This window comes from Rhinopithecus roxellana, chromosome 7, assembly GCF_007565055.1.
Source record: "Rhinopithecus roxellana isolate Shanxi Qingling chromosome 7, ASM756505v1, whole genome shotgun sequence".
NCBI lineage: Eukaryota > Metazoa > Chordata > Mammalia > Primates > Cercopithecidae > Rhinopithecus > Rhinopithecus roxellana.
In genome coordinates, this window is record NC_044555.1 from 52,319,971 (window position 1) to 52,341,308 (window position 21,338).

General features: G+C 49.6%; 1 protein-coding gene across 1 annotated transcript in view; it reads left to right on the forward strand.

Moving 5' to 3' along the window:
* Window positions 1-2,440: 2,440 nt before the first annotated feature.
* Window positions 2,441-21,338, forward strand: part of FAM155B (family with sequence similarity 155 member B) — a 28,317-nt gene continuing 9,419 nt past the window's right edge. Inside the window, exon 1 of the mRNA XM_010361780.2 lies at window positions 2,441-4,136. Within this exon, the coding sequence (XP_010360082.2) occupies window positions 3,261-4,136 (876 nt within the window). The 5' untranslated portion in view covers window positions 2,441-3,260. The remainder of the gene's footprint in view (window positions 4,137-21,338) is intronic.

Below are 21,338 nucleotides of genomic sequence, written 5' to 3' on the forward strand. Positions count from 1 at the left end.
TCTTCCATGGCTCCTAGTGCCCTTAGGATAAAGTCCAAACTACTTAGCATGGCACCCAGGGCCCTTCATGATTTGGCTCCTGCCAAATCCTCAGCCTCATTTTGGCAGTGCTCCCACTTCACACCTAGTCATGATAAACTACTTTGCAGGTTTCTGAACATACCATTCCTGGCGTTACTTCTGGTCCTTTACACATAACATTCCCACTGCCTGGGACATCCTTCACACACCACCTTCTTTGCTACCTGTCTAGCCAGTCCTTACTCATCCCTTAAGGTTTCACCTAACCTCCTTCAGCTCAAGACACATATTTTACTCATGTCTATACTGCTGATGCCTAATACAGCATCTAGAATGTAATAGAGCCTCAATAGATGTTTGACAGAGGAACGAATCAAGGAATGAATGACTCAACTCCAGCGGCTGTGTGCAAAATCATCTCTGAGGGAATCTGGCAAAGTTGACTGGTCCCTCCCTCTATGGGAGGGACACCTACCATCCTTGTTGCACTAGGTTGCAATTTCTTCTTTAACATGCCTGCCTCTCTAATTCAACTGTGAGCACCTCAAGGGCAGGGCCATCTGATTCCCCTCAGTATCCCACTTAGCCCCCAGCACAGTGCTTGAAACATAATGAATAAATAGGCCTCCCAAATGCCTCAGAGTTTTGTCCTTTGTCTCATTTCCTGCTACTCCCTTCCCCACAAATTCTCACCATCAATATAGCCAAACTGCCACACTCGTGGCTTCACAAACATACAAAGCTGCTCCCTACCCCTGAAACTTTTCATCTGCATTCCTTTTATTTGGAATGCCCTTCTCAACCACCCATCCAAATTCTGCTACTTTAGAAACTAGCTTCAATTGTCCCTCTTTCAGAAACCTTTTATGTACCCACCCCAGCCCACCTCTGAGTAGTGCTAAGGATGCCCACCCATTTCATTTAACCCTTGGCATCCCTTCGTGTTACTCAGGGGAAAACCAAGACACAGAAAAGGAAAAGACTCTCAAGGGCACACAGCATTTTAGCAGTTGAGTTATTATCCAAGGCTCTAGTGCATGAATCCTCCCACTAGCCAATATACATGTCTTGCTTCCTTATATAGACTATAATTTCCTTTAAGGAAGGAATGCCTTGGCTCTTTTATCTTTCCAGGGCCTTACTGGAGTGTTAAGAGAATTCTAGAGTCAGACTGAGTTTCTTTCTTAGCTGCTCCGGTTACTTTAGGCAACAACCACAGTAAACCTCGGCTTCTTTGTATGCAAATGAAGATAACAGTAGTACCTATCTCACAACACTGTTGTGAAGATTGGATGACGAATGCATGCAAAATGTATACAGCAGTACATAGCACATAGTACATGCTCAATTAAGGCTATTTTCTTTATTGTTATTATTCTTAATATTAACAAATGCTTGCCGGCAACGGTTGACAAAAAATTACAATGTGAGAGTTACTGGGAGTGAAAGGGAGGGAGGAAAGCAAGCCGACCACAGGGCCAATGGAGTCCAAACAAGGTTAGTGGCGCGGCAGGACGTTTGTACGTCTGAGTTCCTAGTGCCATGTGACTCTGTGAGGGCCCCAAGCACATGGTTCCATCCGGGCGGCGCAGCTTCCCTAACTCTCCGTCAGCTATTCTCAGCAGCCTGTAGGGGGAGCCAAAAAGCTAGGACGGGGGCTGGTGCTGGCGTGGGGGGAGCGGGTGGGGGGTGGAGGCTGCTGGAAATATTCCTAAGGGCAAACACCGACACCCCACCACTACTATCTCAGCCCACTGCCTTGCGCCCTCCAGGACGCTCTCCAAACTCAGTCCTCCTCAGCAGCTAAGCTGGGAGCTGTCCTTCAGCACCAAGGGCCGCCTTGTCCTCGGGCAGGACGGTGAGGGCGACGGTGGAGTTAGGGACACTGGACTGGTCTGATCCCCAGCAGGCTCGAGCGCCTTCCAGTCACGGGGACGGCGGAGGCGACCCAGGGAGGCAGCAAGCAGCTACGAGATGCCTCCTGTCCCCTGCCTCCAAGAATCACCCTCAGAAGTCCCCTAGCCCTCGGGGGAGTGAGGGACGGCCTTGGGGAGGAAGGCGGGCGCCCGGGTTAGTGGGGGAGGGGAAGCGCCGGGGCCTGGGACTCAGCGTGTGGCGTGTGCACGCGGGCAGCGGGCGGATGAACGGAGGCGCTGAAGTGAATGGAGTTGGGGGTGGACTGGAAACATCCCCAAACAGCACCGGCTGTGGCCGGCGGGGGCTGGGGCGGGGTGGGGTGGGGGGAGTCCTGAGGCGCAGGCGCAGTCGGGGCACCAGTCCCGCTCCCTCCTCCTCTCCGTGCCTCTTTCTCCGCCCTGCTCCCCCCCAAACACACTTGCACACGGGCTCTCAAGGTGTTCTCCGCACAGCGGAAGATGGCGACAGACTGAGGGGGCATGGCCAGCGGGAGCCACGGGGCCGTGCCGCTCGGCTGCCGCCACAGCGGTGCGAACGAGAGGCGGAAGCGAGAGGCGCACTAAGTAAAACCCGGTGTCCGCGTCCGGCGCCTGTGGCGCTGCCGGGAGCCAGGTGGCCCGCCCGAGCCGGAACTCCAGGAGCAGCGGGTGCGGAGCCAGAGCGGAGCCGGCCCGGGACTGGCCCCGGCGAACACCCGGCGCGCGAACGAAGCCCGAAGGGCCCGGCAGCGGACCGGCCGGCCGGCCTAGGAAGGCGCGAGCGAGGCAGGGAGCGGCGCGGAGCGGGCAGCGGGCGGACGGGCGGGAGCGGAGCGGCGCGGGGCGAGGGGAGCGGAGCGGAGCGGAGCGCGGCGGCGGGGCCCGCACGGCGGCGCTGAGGGGCGCAGAGCTGCGCCGAGCCGAGACGGCCGGTTTGGAGTGCGAGCCGGGCGGCCGCCGGCGCGGAGTGAAGTGGCGCGGAGCCGAGGGCAGCTGAGGGGCCCGACACTATGAGGAGTGCGGCGCCGCCGCCGCAGCCGCCACCGCCCCAGTGCCCCGCACCGCCCCCAGCCGGGACGCCGGGCAGCGCCTAGCGGGCCGGGCGGCGGCGCCCAGGCTGAGAGCGACGGAGCGCGGGAGCGGCGCGGAGACGGCACCAGAGCGCCCCGCGACTCCGGCCTGAGCGGGGCACCGGGCCGGCCGGCCGGCCTGCCTCACCATGCAGCCCCCGAGGTAGAGCCTGGACGGCGCCGAGGAGCGCAGAGCGGCGCGCAGCCCGCCCGCCCGAGACGGCCGTCCGGCCTCGCGCCTGCCTACTCCCTCCAGCCCGGACCCCCCTGAAATATGTTCAGGGGCGCTTGGATGTGGCCCGGGAAAGACGCCGCCGCGCTGACTATCTGCTGCTGCTGCTGCTGCTGGGCTCCCAGGCCGAGCGACAAACCTTGCGCCGACTCCGAGCGGGCGCAGCGATGGCGACTGTCCCTGGCGTCCCTGCTCTTCTTCACCGTGCTGCTCGCTGACCATCTGTGGCTGTGCGCGGGGGCCCGGGCCCTGCCCCGGGTCAGGGAGCTGAGCAGCGCCATGCGGCCGCCCTGGGGGGCCGGCCGGGAGCGGCCGCCGGTGCCTCCTCGCGCGGTGCTGCCGCTGCCGCTGCCGCCGCCGCCGCAGCCCGGCGAGCCCAGCGCGCCCCCGGGCACCTGCGGCCTCAGATACAGCAACCTGACCAAAGCCGCCCCCGCAGCCGGCTCTCGGCCGGTCTGCGGCGGCGTCCCAGAGCCCACGGGGCTGGACGCAGCTTGCACCAAATTGCAATCTTTGCAGAGACTTTTCGAACCCACTACCCCGGCTCCCCCTCTGCGGCCCCCTGACTCCCCTTCCCGTGCCCCGGCCGAGTTCCCCTCCGCCAAAAAAAACTTGCTCAAAGGCCACTTTCGGAACTTCACTCTTTCCTTTTGCGATACCTACACGGTCTGGGACTTGCTGCTGGGCATGGACCGCCCCGACAGCCTGGACTGTAGCCTGGACACCCTGCTGGGGGACCTGCTAGCCGTGGTGGCCAGCCCGGGCTCCGGGGCCTGGGAGGCGTGTAGCAACTGTATCGAGGCATACCAGCGGCTGGACCGACACGCTCAGGAAAAATATGACGAGTTCGACCTCGTGCTGCATAAATACTTACAGGCGGAAGAGTACTCAATCCGGTCCTGCACGAAAGGCTGTAAGGTAAGGACTGGCTTCCGCAGCCACAACAGCCGCCCTGGGCAGCGGCAGCGGCAGCGGCAGCGGCAGCAGTGGGATTGGAAGAAAAAAGGAAGTCTCCCTTTCTACCCACCCCACCACTCCCACCGTGCCCAGTGCAGCAGTAACCAGTGCCACCCTGGGACCATCCCTAGTGAAGGGGCCTCAGGGATTCAGGTCAGGTAACCACCTGGCCAACTTCTATTAATTCCGGATTTGGGCACCTTAGGCCTGGGGCTTCCTGGCGACCTGCCCCCTCATGAGTGGGGAGGGGCCACGGGGCCCTGGGCTGACAATGAGGTGGCAAGAGGGATTGTGCTCCCCCCAGCCTCCATCCTCAGCCAGCCATGCCCCCTCCTTTCCGAAGCTGGAATTGAACGTCCTGGGACTGGCTGGTGCAGGGGGAAGGCCAAAGACGGGAGGAAGAATATTTGGCAACCAAACCCTCACCCTTTGGCTTCTGCCAGTGGCTGAGAGGAGGAGCACTCCTGGTGGTGGGACACATCAAACTCTTGACCTTATGTGACCTGAGGTGGCTGGCCAGAGCCGAGGCAGGTCAACCCCAGGGGGTGCCTGTCTTCTCCCAAGGAAGTCACCTGCAGGCTCCACTCCCCTGACAAAGGAAGGAGCTGGGAACAGGGAACAGCGACTGGTGGGAAGGCCACTGAAGGTTGGTGCATTCTCATACAAAACTCCCAGTGCCTTCCCAGCACCCCAGGGTGACAGTGGAGGGAAAACTGGCTTTCTAGCTGCTGGGGATAGGTATCCAGAGGAGAGGTGAGGCAGCTGCAGACAGGCCCGCCTAGGGAAGAGCTGAGTGTTAAGAAACTTCTTGATCCTCGGCGGGGTTGCTCTGGACAGTTAGGTGGGTGAGGGCTGCAAACATTTGGGACTTGATGCTACTGCCTTGCTCACCCGGCCTGGCCAGGTGACCTGCCTTTGGGAGGAAAGAGAACAGCAAGGTCAAAGGGTCAAATGACAAGGAGACCGGGAGGGGTGGTGACCTCACACATCCTCGAGCTGGGGCCAAGAGCTGGAGAGTGAGACAGTTGCTTTCTAGCCTAGCTCGTCTCCCTCCAAGACTTTGGGGAGGGGCAGAAAGTGCCCTTTTCCATCCAGCATGGCCCTTGTGGACTTCTGCAGGGCTTCCATGCTTTTGGCGGGTTCCCTTGGGATTGGGGGCAGAGGGTTGGGCAGGAAAGGGGTAGTTCCTTGCTCCTGACTTCACTTTCTCCTTCTCCTTTTTCCTGCTCTCGTAACCTAGCAGTCTCCCTCCCGCCTCCCTCAGCCTCAGCTGACTCACTGCCTCACTCACACTACCAAATGAGATATTCCACTTCTTAAAGGTGTACAAACAGATAGACACACACACTGCCATACACCATCACCACCACCCTGGGCAAAGTCACATAGACATGCAGAGAGGTCGTCACACCCACAAACAGTGTCACAGAAACAGATGCCGTGTCTCACACACGCACATCTCCCCATGGTGTCAGAGACACGCAGGCAGAAGTACTGTCACATGAAGAAGGACACATTTTGTCTTAACAGAGACACATACCCTTGATGTCAGCCACGGACACATACACTCAGTGGGAGCAGAGAGACAGGGTCCACAAGCAGATGGAATCAAGGATGTCTGTTTTTTGTGGCCCTCCCTTCAACCCCATGGCCCTGTTTTTTGTTTGTTTGTTTGTTTTGTTTTTTTCCTCAATCACCAGTATGGATGAGAGGCACACCACAACTTCCCCATGGGGTTTTCTCCATGTTGTAGTTGATTCCGATTTCTGTCTGGACCTGAACTAAATACAAATCTCTCATGTTGACTGTTTTACCAAGCAGTGTGACGTAGAAGAAATATATCTGATCTCTCTGATTCAGGAGGCCTTATCACCTCTACCTCTTGTAAGTGGTATGACCTTGGGCAAGTCACTTCACTTCTGTAAGCTTTCATTTCCTCATTTGTAAAACAGCGATCATCATCCTTGCTCTGCCCACATCCTGGGTCTTTTGTGGGGAGAAGGTGCAGATGTATTTTGTAATAAGAATATAACATCTGACATTAATGTAATGCTTAGGGTTTTTCCGCCCCTCTCGTGTATGTTATAAGATCAAGGAGGCTGGTGATACTAGCACCATTACTCCTGTTTTACAGATGAGGAAATTTAGGTGCAAGGGGATCAAATGGTTTGCCCTAAGGTCACTCAGATAATGAGCAGGAGTGCCAGGACTCCAGCCCACCTGTTTTGGTGCTAAGCTGGTGCTTTTGCCATGGCCTCACATCAAGTTCCTGATGGCCCTCCCTCCTCTCCTTTGTCTTCTTGTCTGTCTCTCTCCAGCAAACCAGCAAACTCCTCCTGCTCTCTTGCTGCCTGCTGTGCCAGCAGAAGGGCAGTGCCAGCTCCACAGCTCTCTTCCTGCCTTTCCCACCCCTTGTCCAATGCTTTCTCCCTCAACTGAGGCCAGACCCACCTGGCTCTCGAATCCAGCTGTATGATGGGCACTAAGGGAAAAGACAACCTTGCTACCCTTCTTGGACTGTAGGCTCCTCTCTCCTCAGCCCCTCACCCCACCTCCCTGGCAGGCCTTAGTTGCCATTCCCCAACCCTGTTCCTGGGCTCCAAGCCCTCCTGTCCAGTCCCCACTCCAAATGGGATCCCTGGGAGATGATGCCCCACCCTCAGAGCTTCTCCAGAGTGGAGAGCCCACAGCCCCAGGCCAGGATGAAGACGCTTTCTCTACTTCTGGAAAGCAAGCTGGGAACCTCTGTTCCAGAGCCAGGTGACCCCCTGTCCCCAGGGCCCTGTCCTGAGTGCATCAGTTAGCTCTTCCCTGGGTGGCCCCAGAAACCCTGTTCTCTGCCTTTGCAATATCTGCCCCTGTTTCAGGCCACACAGGGCCCCACGAATCATACCTGTCCTCGCTGCTACCTGTGACACCTCCCAATTTAGTACCAGCTGCAACATTTCCTTAATGTGTGACTGACTTCCTCTCACACGGCAGGGCAATGTTAACTTAGGCAGGCCGATGCCCTTCCCCGCCCTGGCTTCTCCCAGCTCCTAGGGTCATGCCTCACCTCTCTCTTATCTCCCTGTGCATCTCCCCAAGCCCTGTTTCCTCCAACCCCCACCCCACTCTCTTGGACCTAGCTAGGGTTACTGGACAACCACCTCACTCCCCCATGCCTCTCCATCCTCCCAGTTCTGCCACGCTTCTGCCTTTCTGATTGCCTCTTCCCCCACCTCTCTCTTTCCTACCTCTCTTCAGAGCATTCAGACTAGGGGGAGTGATGGAGATGGGGGCAAAATCCTGACTTCTCTCAAAGCTATTGATCTGAGAGGGAATAGAGGCCCAAGGGAGGGACAGTTCTTAGCTCTCTCACCAGCCATAGGGTTGCATTAGTAAAGATGAGTACCAGGGAAAGATGTGATAGTTCTGCTCTACTCCAGACTGACCCAAGCACACCTGGCAGACAGTATGTTTGATTTTGGGTCTCACACTGACTAGGCTGAGAAGGAGGCAGGAACCCATGTTCTTCTGGAGAGAGTTGAAGGAGGTGTTTCACTTGGTGAAGGGGCGACTCAGGCAGACATGCTGTCTGACTTCACACCTCAGAAGAGTTGACATGGTATAAATGAAGAAGCATGACCTGCGTAGCCCCAAAGGGCTTTTGTAGTTAGAAAGTCCTAGGTTAAAACCTAGTTCTTTTATTTATTACCTGTGTAACCTTGAGCTAAGGACGTCAACTCTCTGAGCCTCACTTTTCTCACCTGTAAAATGGGGCTAATTCATTGTAACAGTCCTGTGAGGTCATTATTAATGAGAAGAGTCTTTACAGTACCTAGACCTGCCATAGCAGAGTTGCTCAGTTTCTTCCTTTCAAAAAAGGAACAGACTGCCTTAGGAGGAAGTGAGTTCCTCCTCCCAGGAAGTATCTGGCCCGGTACAGGTGGACCCCTGGGGAAAATGCCATGGAGGCAACTCTAACACCAGATTTTGAGCAGAGTTGGACCGGGTGACCTTTGAGGTCTATTTCTGCCTGGATTTTAGGCCTGTGAGCAAAGCTTGCTCCTTGAACAGCAGCACTGGATGGGGAGGGCTGGGGAAGGAGGTTGGTCCTAACGCCCACACAAAGAGAGGGGGTGGGGGGCTGCCAGAGCCAGCGCCTTGCCTTCTGCCCGTACCCGCTGGGGCCCTGCTCTTCCTCCACTCCGGCTGGCAGCTGTTTCTGCCTCACTGCCTTCCTCTCTCCTCCCACCTGCCACAGCTTTCCTGCCAAGCGGGACTCCTTGCTAACACTGGGTATGAAGGGTGCTGAGAGCAGGGAGCTCAGGGCACTGGGTAAAGGACAGGAGCCCCAAGTTGGCCAGTGGTCTCTGTTACCATCACACAGGCTTGCAGTCAGGGAGCCTCCCTGACCCAGGGCTCTTAGAGCCAGAGAGGTGCCCTGGTCCCTGTTTGGGGGTAGAGAAAGGGGCAGGCTGTCAATAAACAGCCTCTTGGGAGCCATGGCAAACCCTGCCCTGGGGGAGGGGCCTCCAGATCCACAGAAGCTCATCTCATCACCAAGGAATGTGAGTGTGGGGTTCTGGGAAGGAGCAGGAACCAGGAATCCTGGAGCAGGGACAGAGAGGAGGCAATGTTTATAGCTAGGACAAGGACACAGTGAATTAAGACTGGGAGTAGGAAAGTGGCCTCATGCTGCTCACACCTTTCCAGACCCTTCACGCCCACCCTGACCTGCCCCAACTCCAACCCCCATATTCTTCCCACGTTAGCTCACACCCAACATGCCTATCCACTTTCCAATGACCCTACAACCTTCCCAATCTTCTACTTATCACCCTAGGCTCTTCCCAAGTCACACCCACACCTTACTCCCTCTACCTATAGTCCTCCAACCCCTGCCCCTCCTGACAGTGACCTCTACCCCCTTTCACCCCAACTCTGGACCTCACTCCCCACCTCTTTCCTGTCAACAGTCAGCCCCTCACATTCCACCTTACTCCCCCTATTCCCATCTCCCACCTGACACCCCGCCTAAACCTTTACTCCAAGATCCCACACCTTCCTTTGGCCCACATGCCCCTTGGGCCTTGCATCACTCACACTCCACTCACACTTTACCTCCCTTTTCCCCATCCCTTGTCTTGCTCCCTTTCATCTCCTGGTCCTCTCTTCTGCCCTCTTTCCTCCTGCCTCCCCCTCTCCCTCTCTGCCGTCTTTCTCCCACTTCCCTTCTCTCCTTACCATTCAGGGTAGACATGTACATGTGTGCATGCACACACAGACACACATCCCCCAGTCTTCTTCATGGCTACTTCCCATCCTTCCCGCAGGCTGGTGCCTGACTACTACAGTCACCATAGCAACGGGAACCTCCAGGAAGGATACACTGGTATCTCCTGAAGGTGGGGGTTGGGGGAGTTAGGTGGAGAAAGGGAGCCTAACAGCCTCCCACCCAGTACCATGGTCTGGTAGGAAGAGTCTTCTGAACATGGTGAAGGTGGAAGTGAGGAGAGGGAAGACAGTGGGTGGGACCAAGATCAAAGGAGGGTCAAGAATCTCCCAACACATCATAAACATGAGAGGGTGCTTCTAAGCCATGCAGGTGCATGCTGGTCCCCTCTAGATATGTCAGTACCCTAAGGAAAGGGTATACCCACTTTTTTACATGTGGGTAGGGACATCGGCTGACACCTTAGACTCAGGGGTGGGAGTGTGTCCTAGAAAAACTTCTCCTTTGGGGCAGTTCTTCTGTGCCCCCACCCTCTGAGGCTGTTTACCTGCTGTGTGCCCGTACAGACTGGGCATCAAACCTGCCCTTCCCAGCTCATTTCTCAACCACATGTGGATTCCAGCTGCTAGTGTTAGCTAAAAGCCAGGGGTGGCCCCTGCTTCTGGGGGTCTGGACAAATCTGGACCACTACAAGCACCATTCTCCAATGCTGGCCTGGTAGGTCTCTGGGGAATGGGTATGTTTGCATTTTGTGTGATTACATGCACACAGACCAGAGTGTGTGCAAGAGGCCAGGGATGCTGGACCAGCCTTTTCTCCCTGGGCATAAAAGTGGGTTCAGTAAAGCCTGAATTTTTGATACTGTGAGCCAGATAGGTGCTTAGAGGGGAGAGCAAGGGCACCAGGCGAGCTGCAGCTGGCTCTGGAGAGGGAAGGAGTTACTACGGAGTGACAGGGACTGCCAGGGCCAAAGCTCCTGCTGGAATGCATTCTGGGGAAAGTAGCTGGAACCTGAGCCACAAGTCTATGGGCCAGAAGATGAGGCCAACTGGCTGCAAAGATGAAAGAGCTAAGAAAGGGGAAGGAAAGAAGAAAATTGTGAGCCTTTGAGTGCCTAGGAGATGCCAGGGGCTTTATATAGGTTCATGAACTCATTTAATCCTGGCAGTCATCCTAGCAGGCAGGCACTATCATCATTCCCATTTTACACACGAGACAACTGAGGTTCAGTGAGGTGAAATGACCTTCCCAGGCCACATAGCAAAAGGACTGGCATACAAACCTAGGTCGGTCTGTTCTTTCTCCAGTGCACAGATGCATGAAGAAAATGCTAATAATCTCCTCCAGCTGTCAGAGGTAGTGCCCAGCTGGCTACTGAGAGGCTGGGCTGAGAAGCTGGACGGACTGAAAGGGAGGCCCAACAGAGCCTATTGGCAGCTTAGAGGTCCTCTGGAGTGGCCCAGATCCAAAATGAGGACCCACCAACATCCTCTTTGTTCAATATCCCAGTCTCTTGTCCTTGAACCCAGTGACAATCACTGTTACCTTCCTGGAATAGCAACAAGAGAATGGGCACAAGGAAGGAACTGTAAAGGAGACCTGGGCTCCTCTCGCCTGGAGGGAAGGTATCTCTGTTATATTCTCAGCCCCAATCTGCTGGAGGGATCAAGCAGAGCAAGAGGGGAGAAGGTGCAAAACATTAACCTAAGTTAGTACCTAAGCAGGCCTAATGTAGGCCTGAGACCCTGGCCTCCACATCCACTGCACCTCAACATGTGCAATTTCTCCATATCCTTGCCCATGCTGGTAGAGCTGGAAGGGAAAACGACTGCAGTAAAACTGTCGCCCCAGAGGCCGCTGAGGCCTGGCCTGGGCTTTGGATGCCCAGTTCCCAAGCAAGGGTTTTGGTGAGCCCCTAACCTTGAATACCTAGGCTTTTCTTGGGGATTGAAGGAAGTGCCAATGCACCAAATTCTGCCAGAAGAGGGGCATTTGGTGGCGGTGGGTGTTACCAATGTTCCCTGTCTTACTTGGTTTTAAGAAGATAGCATGGCTACCTGGCTGATCTGTGAAAGGTGAGCTTGTCTGTTTAGTGTTGAACTCATTAAAACTTCCAACCAAGTTAATCTCTTAGAATGATTATAGTCTCAGAATCTTATAAGAATATCTTTTTTTTTTTTTTCCAGTTAACCAAAAAGGTCTCGGAGAAATTTTAGAACATAGAAGTATAAAAGGAAAAAAGTCCCAGAGCACTTAGTCTTTTTTTTTCCTGTGGTAAAATATACATAACATAAAATTGACCATTTCAACCATTTTTAAGTGTACAATTCAGTGGAATTAAGCACATTTGCAGTATTGTACAATCATCACCACTATCCCTTTCTGAAACATTTCCATCCTCCCAAACAGAAACTCTGTGGCCATTAAACAGTAACTCCCAGCTGGGCGCGGTAGCTCATGCCTGTAATCCCAGCACTTTTGGAGGTCGAGCTGAGCAGATCACCTGAGGTCAGGAGTTCGAGACCAGCCTGGCCAACATGGCAAAACCCCAGCTCTACTAAAAATACAAAACAGCCGGGCATGGTGGTGCACACCTGTAATCCCAGCTATTCAGGAGGCCAAGACAGGAGAATCACTTGAACTCTGGAGGTGGAGGTTGCTGTGAGCTGAGTGAGATTGTGTCGCTGCACTCCAGCCTGGGTGACGAAGTGAGACTCTGTCTCAAAAAATAAAAAAAAAATTAAAAAAAAATAACTCCCCATTCTTCCCTCCTTCCAACCCCTGGTAAGCATTATTCTACTTTCTGTCTCTAGGAATTTGAGTAGATACTTCATATAAGTAGAGTCATACACAATTTGTCCTTTTGTGTCCAGCTTATTTCATTTAGCATGATGTGTTCAACGTTCATCCGTGTTGCAGTATGCATCAGTACTTCATTCATTTTTATGGCTAATAGTCCATTGTATATCTATGACATATTTTGTTTATCCATTTGTTGGTGGGCGTTTGGGTTATTTCCACTTTTTGGCTATTGTAAATAATGCTGCTATGAACATTGGTGTACAGGTATCCTTTGCGTCCCTGCTTTCATTTCTTTTGGGTTTATATTAATGCCTAGGAGTAGAATTGCCAGATCATATGGCAATTCTATGTTTAACTTTTTGAAGAACTGCCATCCTGTTTTCCACAATGGCTGTACCATTTTACATTATATTACATTTTATGTTATACATTCTGCACCATTTTACATACATAACAGCAATACACAAGAGTTCCAGTTTCTGCACATCCTTGTCAACACTTGTTATTTTTGAAGTGTTTTCGATAATAGCCATCTTGATATGTGTTACTGTATTTTTACGTAGTTGAAATCATAGTGTTTTTTACCCTGCTCTTTTAAGCTTGTTACACTATCTTTTTATATAATTAAATATTCATAAACATCATTCTTGATGAGTGTACAATATTCCATCATGTGAATGTAATGTAATGTATTTAACTAGTCCCCTATTGACATCTATGTTACTTCCAACATTTTACTATTATAAATAATACTGTGATGATATTCTTTGTTCATAAATCTGTTTCAGAACTATGATTCTTTTTTACTAATAAATGCTATCTCAGTCATTTTTTCTTATTTCTCTACTTTGCTGAGTTTTTAAAAATCACAAAATAATGCATGCTCTTTGTACCAAATCTAACAATACAGTGGTTTATAAAGAAAACATTAATGATCCTCCTATTAGCTCCCCTCCCAATCCCACTGCCTGAGGTCCCTGATGTTAACAACATGGAGTGTGTTCTCCTACCCCTCTGTCCAGGCTTATATAGACGTCTATACACAAAATGACTTTTTCTTTCCTTTTGCATACAAATAGGAGCATAGACATTAATTCTGCAGGATGAAGTTTCAGAGCTAGACTTACAGAATCAAAGAGTATTAACCTTTTTGAGGCTCTTGACATACATTACCAACTTTCTTTCAAATTACTGGGTTATTCTAGTTTATACCGTCACCAAAAGTGTGAGACTAATGCAACACACTTTTCCAGTATTGGCTATCACACCTTTTTTTTTTTTTTTTTTTTTGAGATGGAGTAGTCTGGCTCTGTCGCCCAGGCTGGAGTGCAGTGGCCGGATCTCAGCTCACTGCAAGCTCCGCCTCCCGGGTTTACGCCATTCTCCTGCCTCAGCCTCCTGAGTAGCTGGGACTACAGGCGCCCGCCACCTCGCCTGGCTAGTTTTTTTGTATTTTTTAATAGAGACGGGGTTTCACCGTGTTAGCCAGGATGGTTTCGATCTCCTGACCTCGTGATCCGCCCGTCTCAGCCTCCCAAAGTGCCGGGATTACAGGCTTGAGCCACAGCGCCCGGCTGGCTATCATATCTTTAAAGCTTTACTAATTTGGTAGTTGAAAAATGGTACAGCATTGGCTTTTCATTTGCATTCCTTAGGTCAGATGTTTGTTTTTCTTGTTTATAGGCCATTTGTCTTGCCTGCTTTGTGAATTGTCTTTTCATGTTTTCTGTTTCCCTTACTGATTTGTACGTGCTTTTTTGTATGTACTAATTATACTAACCTTTTTCTAACCACATTTGTGGCAGATTTTTTTCATTTGTTATTCGCACCATAGAGCTGAAAGGAGGGAATGGAAAGGAAGAGAACTATTCCACAAACTTTGTGTCCTTTATCTTACTTAATTCTTGCATCTGCCTTATGAAGTACATATATATTATTCCCATTTTACAGAGGAGAAGACAGGCTCAGAGAGGTTAAATGGCTAGCTTAAGGTCATCCAGCTAGTAAGAGGTGGAGCTGGGATTTGAACCCACGTCAAATGCAGGGATTTGAATGGCAGCAGACAATGGCACCACCCAGCCTTTGTTGGTGTAATTATACTATCGGTAAAGCTTTGTGTGGTAAAGCTTCGTGCTAGTTCCTTAACAGGCATCATTTACAGAAAAGTAAGGGTACATACTTTTATTATCTCCATTTTACAGATGAGGAAAGTGTGGATCAGGGAAGTCCAGTAACTTGCCTGAGGTTTTATAACCAGTATGAGCAGACCTAGGGTTTGGATGGCATGACTGAGTTTAAAGATGTTTGACCCTGTCTTCCCACTGTATTTGCTTACTCCCTAGGCATCAACTTCTTGGATCCAACTTGAGGCCCAGGAAGGAAAAATACCTTTCTCACAGTCACCAGAAAGTTAGTGGCTGAGTCCCTGTCTCCCTACAAGAGGTGACTTGTCCAAATTCACACAGTTGGTAGCAGAGCCAGAATCTGAAGCCAGCTCTAACTGTCTAACTGGAGCAGGGGCTTCTGGATGAAGAGAATTTGTGGAATATGCTGGGGAGAAGGAGTTGGGGAGAAAGTGGAGTGCATAGATACCCCGAGACTTTTCTGAAGGAATGGACTCTGGCATTGGAGTCTTCCAGGGTGAGGCTACTCTAGAAGCCCCCAGATGGTAGGACCTGGGACAGGAGAACTCACATTCTGAGGCAAGAAAATGTTTCTTCTGAAGACAGCTGCCTTCCCTTCACCAATTGTTAAGATTAAAACAGGAATAGTGAGCCTTCGGCTCTGGGTAGGAAGCTGATGGGTGCAGAAGAAGCAAAGCAGTGTTTGCCTCTTTTTAACACCTCCATCTCCCAGGGTGTGTGCGTGTGCACGTGTATGTGTACATATGTGTGGGTGTGTGTGTGTGTTGAGGAGAGAGAGAAAGGAATACTTTGCTTGTGGAATGGAAATGATCATTTGTGGCACCTAATATCCAAATGCTATTCCCCCCACATCTACTTACAAAGAAAACTTGACTCATATGGAGAATGGACTATACAGACTCATTTTACAGAGTCACCCCTCCCATCCAGACCTACAAATCTCTCCCTAATTTGATGTGAAATTATGTCAAAACGAGATTTGTTTGAGTCCACAGGCTTCAGCGGTTGTAATGAATTGAAGGGGACCATCCCAAGGGCAATATGAGTATAAAAGTTTGGACACCGAAGTCCAGATTAACCTGACTTCAACTTCCAGTTCGAAATCTGTCTTCTCTGTAGAATAGCTGTTGAGAACTTGAACATATTCTTTAATCTCTATTGGAATCTCACTTTCCTCACGTTTGGAACTAAAAAATAGGGTTATTATGAGGCTTAAATGCCATGAAGCATGCTAATCTCTTAAGAGCACAGTGCCTGTGAGATGGAAAGTGCTCAAGACAGGCTAGCCACATTGTTATTATTATTATTGGCTGTGGACCTTGGACAAATTATTTAAACTCTTTGGTCCTCCTTGTCCTCATCTGTAAAGATCTGTCTCTGCCTCAAGGGATGGTTGTGAGGTTTCAGTGAGTTAAGAAATGTCAGGGTCAGGTGATTAGAACAGAGCCTGGCATATAGTAAGCACTTAATAAATGGTAGCTATTATTATTCTCTCCTTAATTAGGTGTTTAATCCAAATGACTGCTTAATATCTAATTGAGATTGGCAACACTGGGGCGGGCTACTTAGGAGTAGAGAAAGGTAATTTGTGAGCAGGAGGTGAAGTATCTGGGGTGGGAGATGACGAGCCAGAGGATTCTAGTGAGGGAAGGCACAAGGATATGCTTAGATGGGGGAGTAAAGAGGCAGAGAGGGAGATGGAAAGACTCCAAAGCCCTTGATTTACCTCATCACTAAAGACCAAGCACAGCTGACAGTCATCTTTGATCACATCTCTGTTCTCTCCAGCCTCTCATCTTTCTGGCAAGGCACAGCATTTGGAGGAGGAGGTAAAGATCTGTCTTTGGTGATCCCTGGAGAAGGCTGGAGATTGCTTCCTGGGCCTGGGCCCGGGCCCAGGTATAGCTGTATGTGGCAAACAAGTGTGCCTGGGAAGGGGAAGTGTGTGCAGCTCAAGGGAACCTGTGGCTGTCACTGTCACAATGGCACCATTCCCATGGTAATCTGCACAACCATTGTGCACAGAAGCTCCCAAAGCTCCCCTCCTCTCATCTTAGTCCTCTGTGTGGCTGTGGGACCCCTCATTAGCTCTGTTGTCCTGATAAATTTACCGTGGTCCAGACAGTGATGATGGAGTAGATGATCCAGGGCAGGGCAGTGCAGGGCCTGGGGCTCTGCAGCAGGTTCAGTGTGGGCTGAGTCTGGCGAGGTTGGTCAGATCAGGTCTTGGAGATTTTGTTTTTTGTTTTTGAGGTTCGTGGCTGCAAAGCAGTTTGTTTTTATTTAAAATTCACTTTATCAAAGTACTGTATTTTCATAATTTTAAAAGGCATGTACAAGCTATATATATATACACACATATATATGTGTACACACACACACACCTCAAGCCTCACTCTTCAAACACTTGAGACACTCTTGACTGTTTCTTCTGATATTTACTTCAATATTTATAAATGGTATGCTAATATTGCTATTTCTTGTTTTTTCTGTTTTAAATATTTGTGTATACACACACATATAGATGATATTCACACATACACATATCTACACCTATGTGTATATATCTCATTTATATGTATTCTTGTAGCTTATAAAGCTTTTAAATTCTATATATAAAATATCTGTTAAATGACATATATAGATCTCAATGTTTATCATTAAAACAGTAGCCCTCTACTCCACCCCTGAGCCTCAATCTTAAGAATTAAATACTTCCAACTCTCTTAGCTGTTTTCTTCTGATATTTACCTCCACATTTCTAAATGCCATGTCAATATTCTATTTCCCAATTTTTCTCTTTTAAATATCTGTTGACTTTTAAAATGTGATTAGAGGAAGATTTAGTTCTTTTACTCCCAGCAGCACTTAACATACACACATGCTTCCCCTCCCCTCATACATTCAGTATTGGCAAATCAAAATTTCTGGTTTTAACAATATTCCTGTTTATATTACTAGAATTACAAATATTGTTCACAGCTGAGTTATGTGGAATACTGTGATTATGTTTCCTTCCTTGGTCATCTTGTTTGCATGGAGTTAATAATTGCCTCTTGTTTTTTGTTTGCTTAGTTTTCTCATTTTTTGCTGATACATTCCCAGTTTCTTTATCAGAACTATAAAATCTCACACAAACACTTTCATGACCCATTATTTTCACTTTTTTTCTTAGAGCTCTCCACCTTGCTCTAGTTGCTAGAGGTTTGGTTTTCAAGTACTTGTCAAGTACCTCCATGTGTATACCTCCTCCACTTACATACCTACCTCCATGTGAGGCCCTGAGGACAGTGGACAGATGAGTAAGATACAGTCTGTCCTTGGTGAATCTACAGTCTCATGAGTGTATAATTTATAGAAATGTCTTACCAGAAGGCTCTGTGTTAAGACTGACCTAGGCTGCCCCTTTGGTCCCACACTCAGGCAGCCGTCCTCTTCTTTGTTTCTCATGAGTTACCAGAATGTGATACAGTCCCCCAAAGAGCAAATGTGACCTTAGACTGCATTAACAAAAAGTTTCTAGGACAGGAGGGCTGATACCTCTACTTCATGTTGTGTTGATAAATCCTATCCGGGGATTGTGTGTAGTTGCAAAGGACATGGAAATACAGGGACTCATCTGAATGTGAACAACCAGGCTAAGAGAGGACTGGAAACCACATCTTTTGAAATAGTTGAAAAAAAAATTGGGGATGTTTGGCTTCTTGAAAGAGTAGTCTACACATAGCTATCTTCAATTTTATTTCCTCACATTTCCTTTTCGGTTTTCTACAGGCTGGTTTCTGCCCCCACTGCTCCACTGAAACTGCTCTCACCATAATGAGACTGCCTCTTAATTCCCCAAACCACTGTGTTCCTATCTAAATCCTTATCTGCTGGCCACTCCCTATTCTTTGAAATTCTCTCCTCCCTTAATTGGCAGAATGCCTCTCTCCTGTTTCTCCTCCAGTCTCTTGAGCCACTCCTCCATCTTCATCTGATTCTTTTCCTCCATCTGCCCCTTAAATGTTAGTTTTTCTAGGGATCTGTTGATCCCTTTCTCTATCTACTCTCCCTAGGCAACGCCATCCACTTTCTAGGCTTCCACAATTGCTGACGCAGCCAGGGTGAGCTAGGTTATGCTCTGGTAACAAACAACCCCCAAATATCTGAGGTTTAGCACAACAAATGGTTACTTCTTTCTTATGATACATGTCTGAAACAGGTCATCAGGGAACATCGGCTCATGATAGTCACCAAAGACCCAGCATGGTAGAGAATCCGACATAACACTGCTTCCACAGTCAGCATCAGAGGGAGGAGAATGTGGCACATGATACATTTGCTCTTTAAACTTCTCCCCAGAAGTGACTCATGTCACCTCAATTCACACTTCATTGACCAAAGCAAGTCATATGGCCATGCCTAACTTCAGAGGGTGTGGGAAAGTGTAGTCCTACTATGTTCCTGATGACTAAGTCCCTAACCCCTGATGACTTCCAGGCCTTTATGCAGACCCTCCTTCTGAGCTGACTACTGTGTCCAGCTGCCTCCTCAGCATTTCCACCTGGCTGACTCACATATACCTCAAAGTCAACATGACCCCAAACTGAATCTTCACCCCCAACTCTATGCCTCCTGTTTTCCCTGCCTTAATAAATGAAACTATTCATCCAGCCACCCAAGCCAGAAGCTTGGTCATCATCCTGGATCTCTCCCTCTCTCTCATTCCCCACATCCCTAAGTAATCCTGGTGATTCTACCTCTTTAACATCTCTTCCCACATCCACCCCCTCCTCCCTATTTCTCAATTCTGCCATTGTTGCCTTAGTCGGGGTCCTCATAACCTCTCACTCAGACTATTGGAATTGTCTCGTAACTGGTCTCCATGCCTCCAGTCTTGATGCCTATACTCCATCATCCACACTTTCAGACAGAAGTCTGAAAAGTTAGTCATGTGAGTGGCAAGTGATCTTTAAGTAGGCAATTATTTGAAACCTATTAAAGGCTCTCCATTGCCTATAGGATGAAGCCCAGCTCCTTGTCAGCTTCCAGAGCATATCATAACCATGGCCATGGCCTTCCTCTGCAACCTCATCTCCCATTGTGTCCCACTTTGCGCCCTCTAACTATGCTGAACTACCTACAGTCTCTAAACTCAACACTTCCAGGCCTTTATGCCTGCTCATTTCTTTGCTTGAAGTGTACTTACTCTTTCCATATTCCACCTAGTTACCTTCTATTCATTTCTTTTTCAATTCCTAACTCAACCCTCTCCCACATGGAGATGTTTTCCTGTCCTTCAGCCCTCAAAACACAGTTGATCACTCCACCCTTAATGCTACTACTGTACCAAGGAGATACAATGCTTCTTGACTTACAGGGGGGTTACACCCTGGGAAACCCACTGTAAGTTGAGAATATCGTAAGTTGAAAATGCATTTAATACACCTAACCTACCAAACATCATAGCTTAGCCTAGCCTACCTCAGACGTGCTCAGAACACTTACACTAGCCTACAATTAGGCAAAATAATCCAACACAAAGTGTATTTGATAATAAAGTGTTGAATATATCATGTAATTTATGGAATACTGTACTGAAAGTGAAAAACAGAATGGTTGTATGGGTACTTGAAGTATCATTTCCACTGAATATATATTGCTTTCTCACTATGGTAAAATTGAAAAAGTGTAAGTTGAGCCATCGTAAGTTGGGGACTGTCTGTGCTACCTATCACAGTGACTTCAAATGATTGATTCATATAATTGTCTCCCCTGCTCCTTGAAGACAGGAATCTTGTCTTACTCATCTCTATTATCTGTAGTTCCCAGTACAGTGCCAGGCACTCAGAAGATGTTCAAGAAATGTTCGCATGGACAAATAATGAGAAAACCAGACTCAGAGAAGTCTAAAAATACCTGCAGGGTTGGCACGGGGGACAGGAAGGTAGCTGTTCCATATGGCACCAGAAGAGTTAGTAAGAGCCGCGAGTGAAGCCACAAGGAGGAATTAGTTCAAAAGAAGGAAGAACTTCTGTAACTGCTAGAGTTATCTGAATATATGGGCTGCCCTAGGACAGCATGACCCCCTGTGACAAGGCTTACAATCAGAAACTGGATAAGCACTTGGCAGTGATGTTGGAGTGGAAATTCCAACAGCAGATAGGGCAGTGTTGTGATGGTTCTCATGGTCCCTTATATTCTGGAACAGTCATGAACCTGACTCCTCTGCTCACCTGATTGACATGGATTATCTGGGCCCCTTCAGAGCTGCTCCTACATTAGGGACACTGTTTCTCCACTGGACCAACCCTGTCCAGGCTGGGCCCATCCAGCCACTGGCCTTTGAGCAGATGGCCCAAGAGGCTTGATGGTGGGAGAGCTTTCTGGAAGTGCACTGGCTCTAGGTTCTCACCCTCTTCTCTAGCCATCTCCCCTGCCTTTCCTTCAGGCCAGACCACTTTGACTCATGATTGCTCAGTCTGAGAAGCAGGACAGCTGTTGCTTATTTTTTACAGCCACTTAAGTTAGAGCCCTATCATCCACCTGGATTTGCCCTTTAATGCCTCTAATCCCAGTTTGATTCTACCAATCCCAATGAACTACTTTCCCCAGAGTTACGTCCATGATCTCCTTCCTCTGGTTGAGGAGACTGACTTTGACCTAACCCTGTTCTGATCCAATACTTTGAAAGCCCCGAGTCGGGACTAGGAGCAGTTGGCTCTTTTCAGACCCTGCCCGAGGGGATCCCTCACACACTTCTCTGTGTGCTGATGGATGCAGTACAAAGAGGCATCAGATTAGCAATCAGGTTGCCTCCCTTCGAATCATGGCTTATAGTTGATTTCTTCCATGCCTCTGACTTGGCTAAGTCGACCCTCTTCTTTGGGCCTCGGTTTCCCTATGGGTAAAATCTGGGAGTGGAGTTTACTGTGGTGGCTGTGCACAGTGGATTTCATCCCCATATGTAGCTCACATTGCTGCTTTGCCTCCACAGGCTCTGCAGCTGCAGCTCCA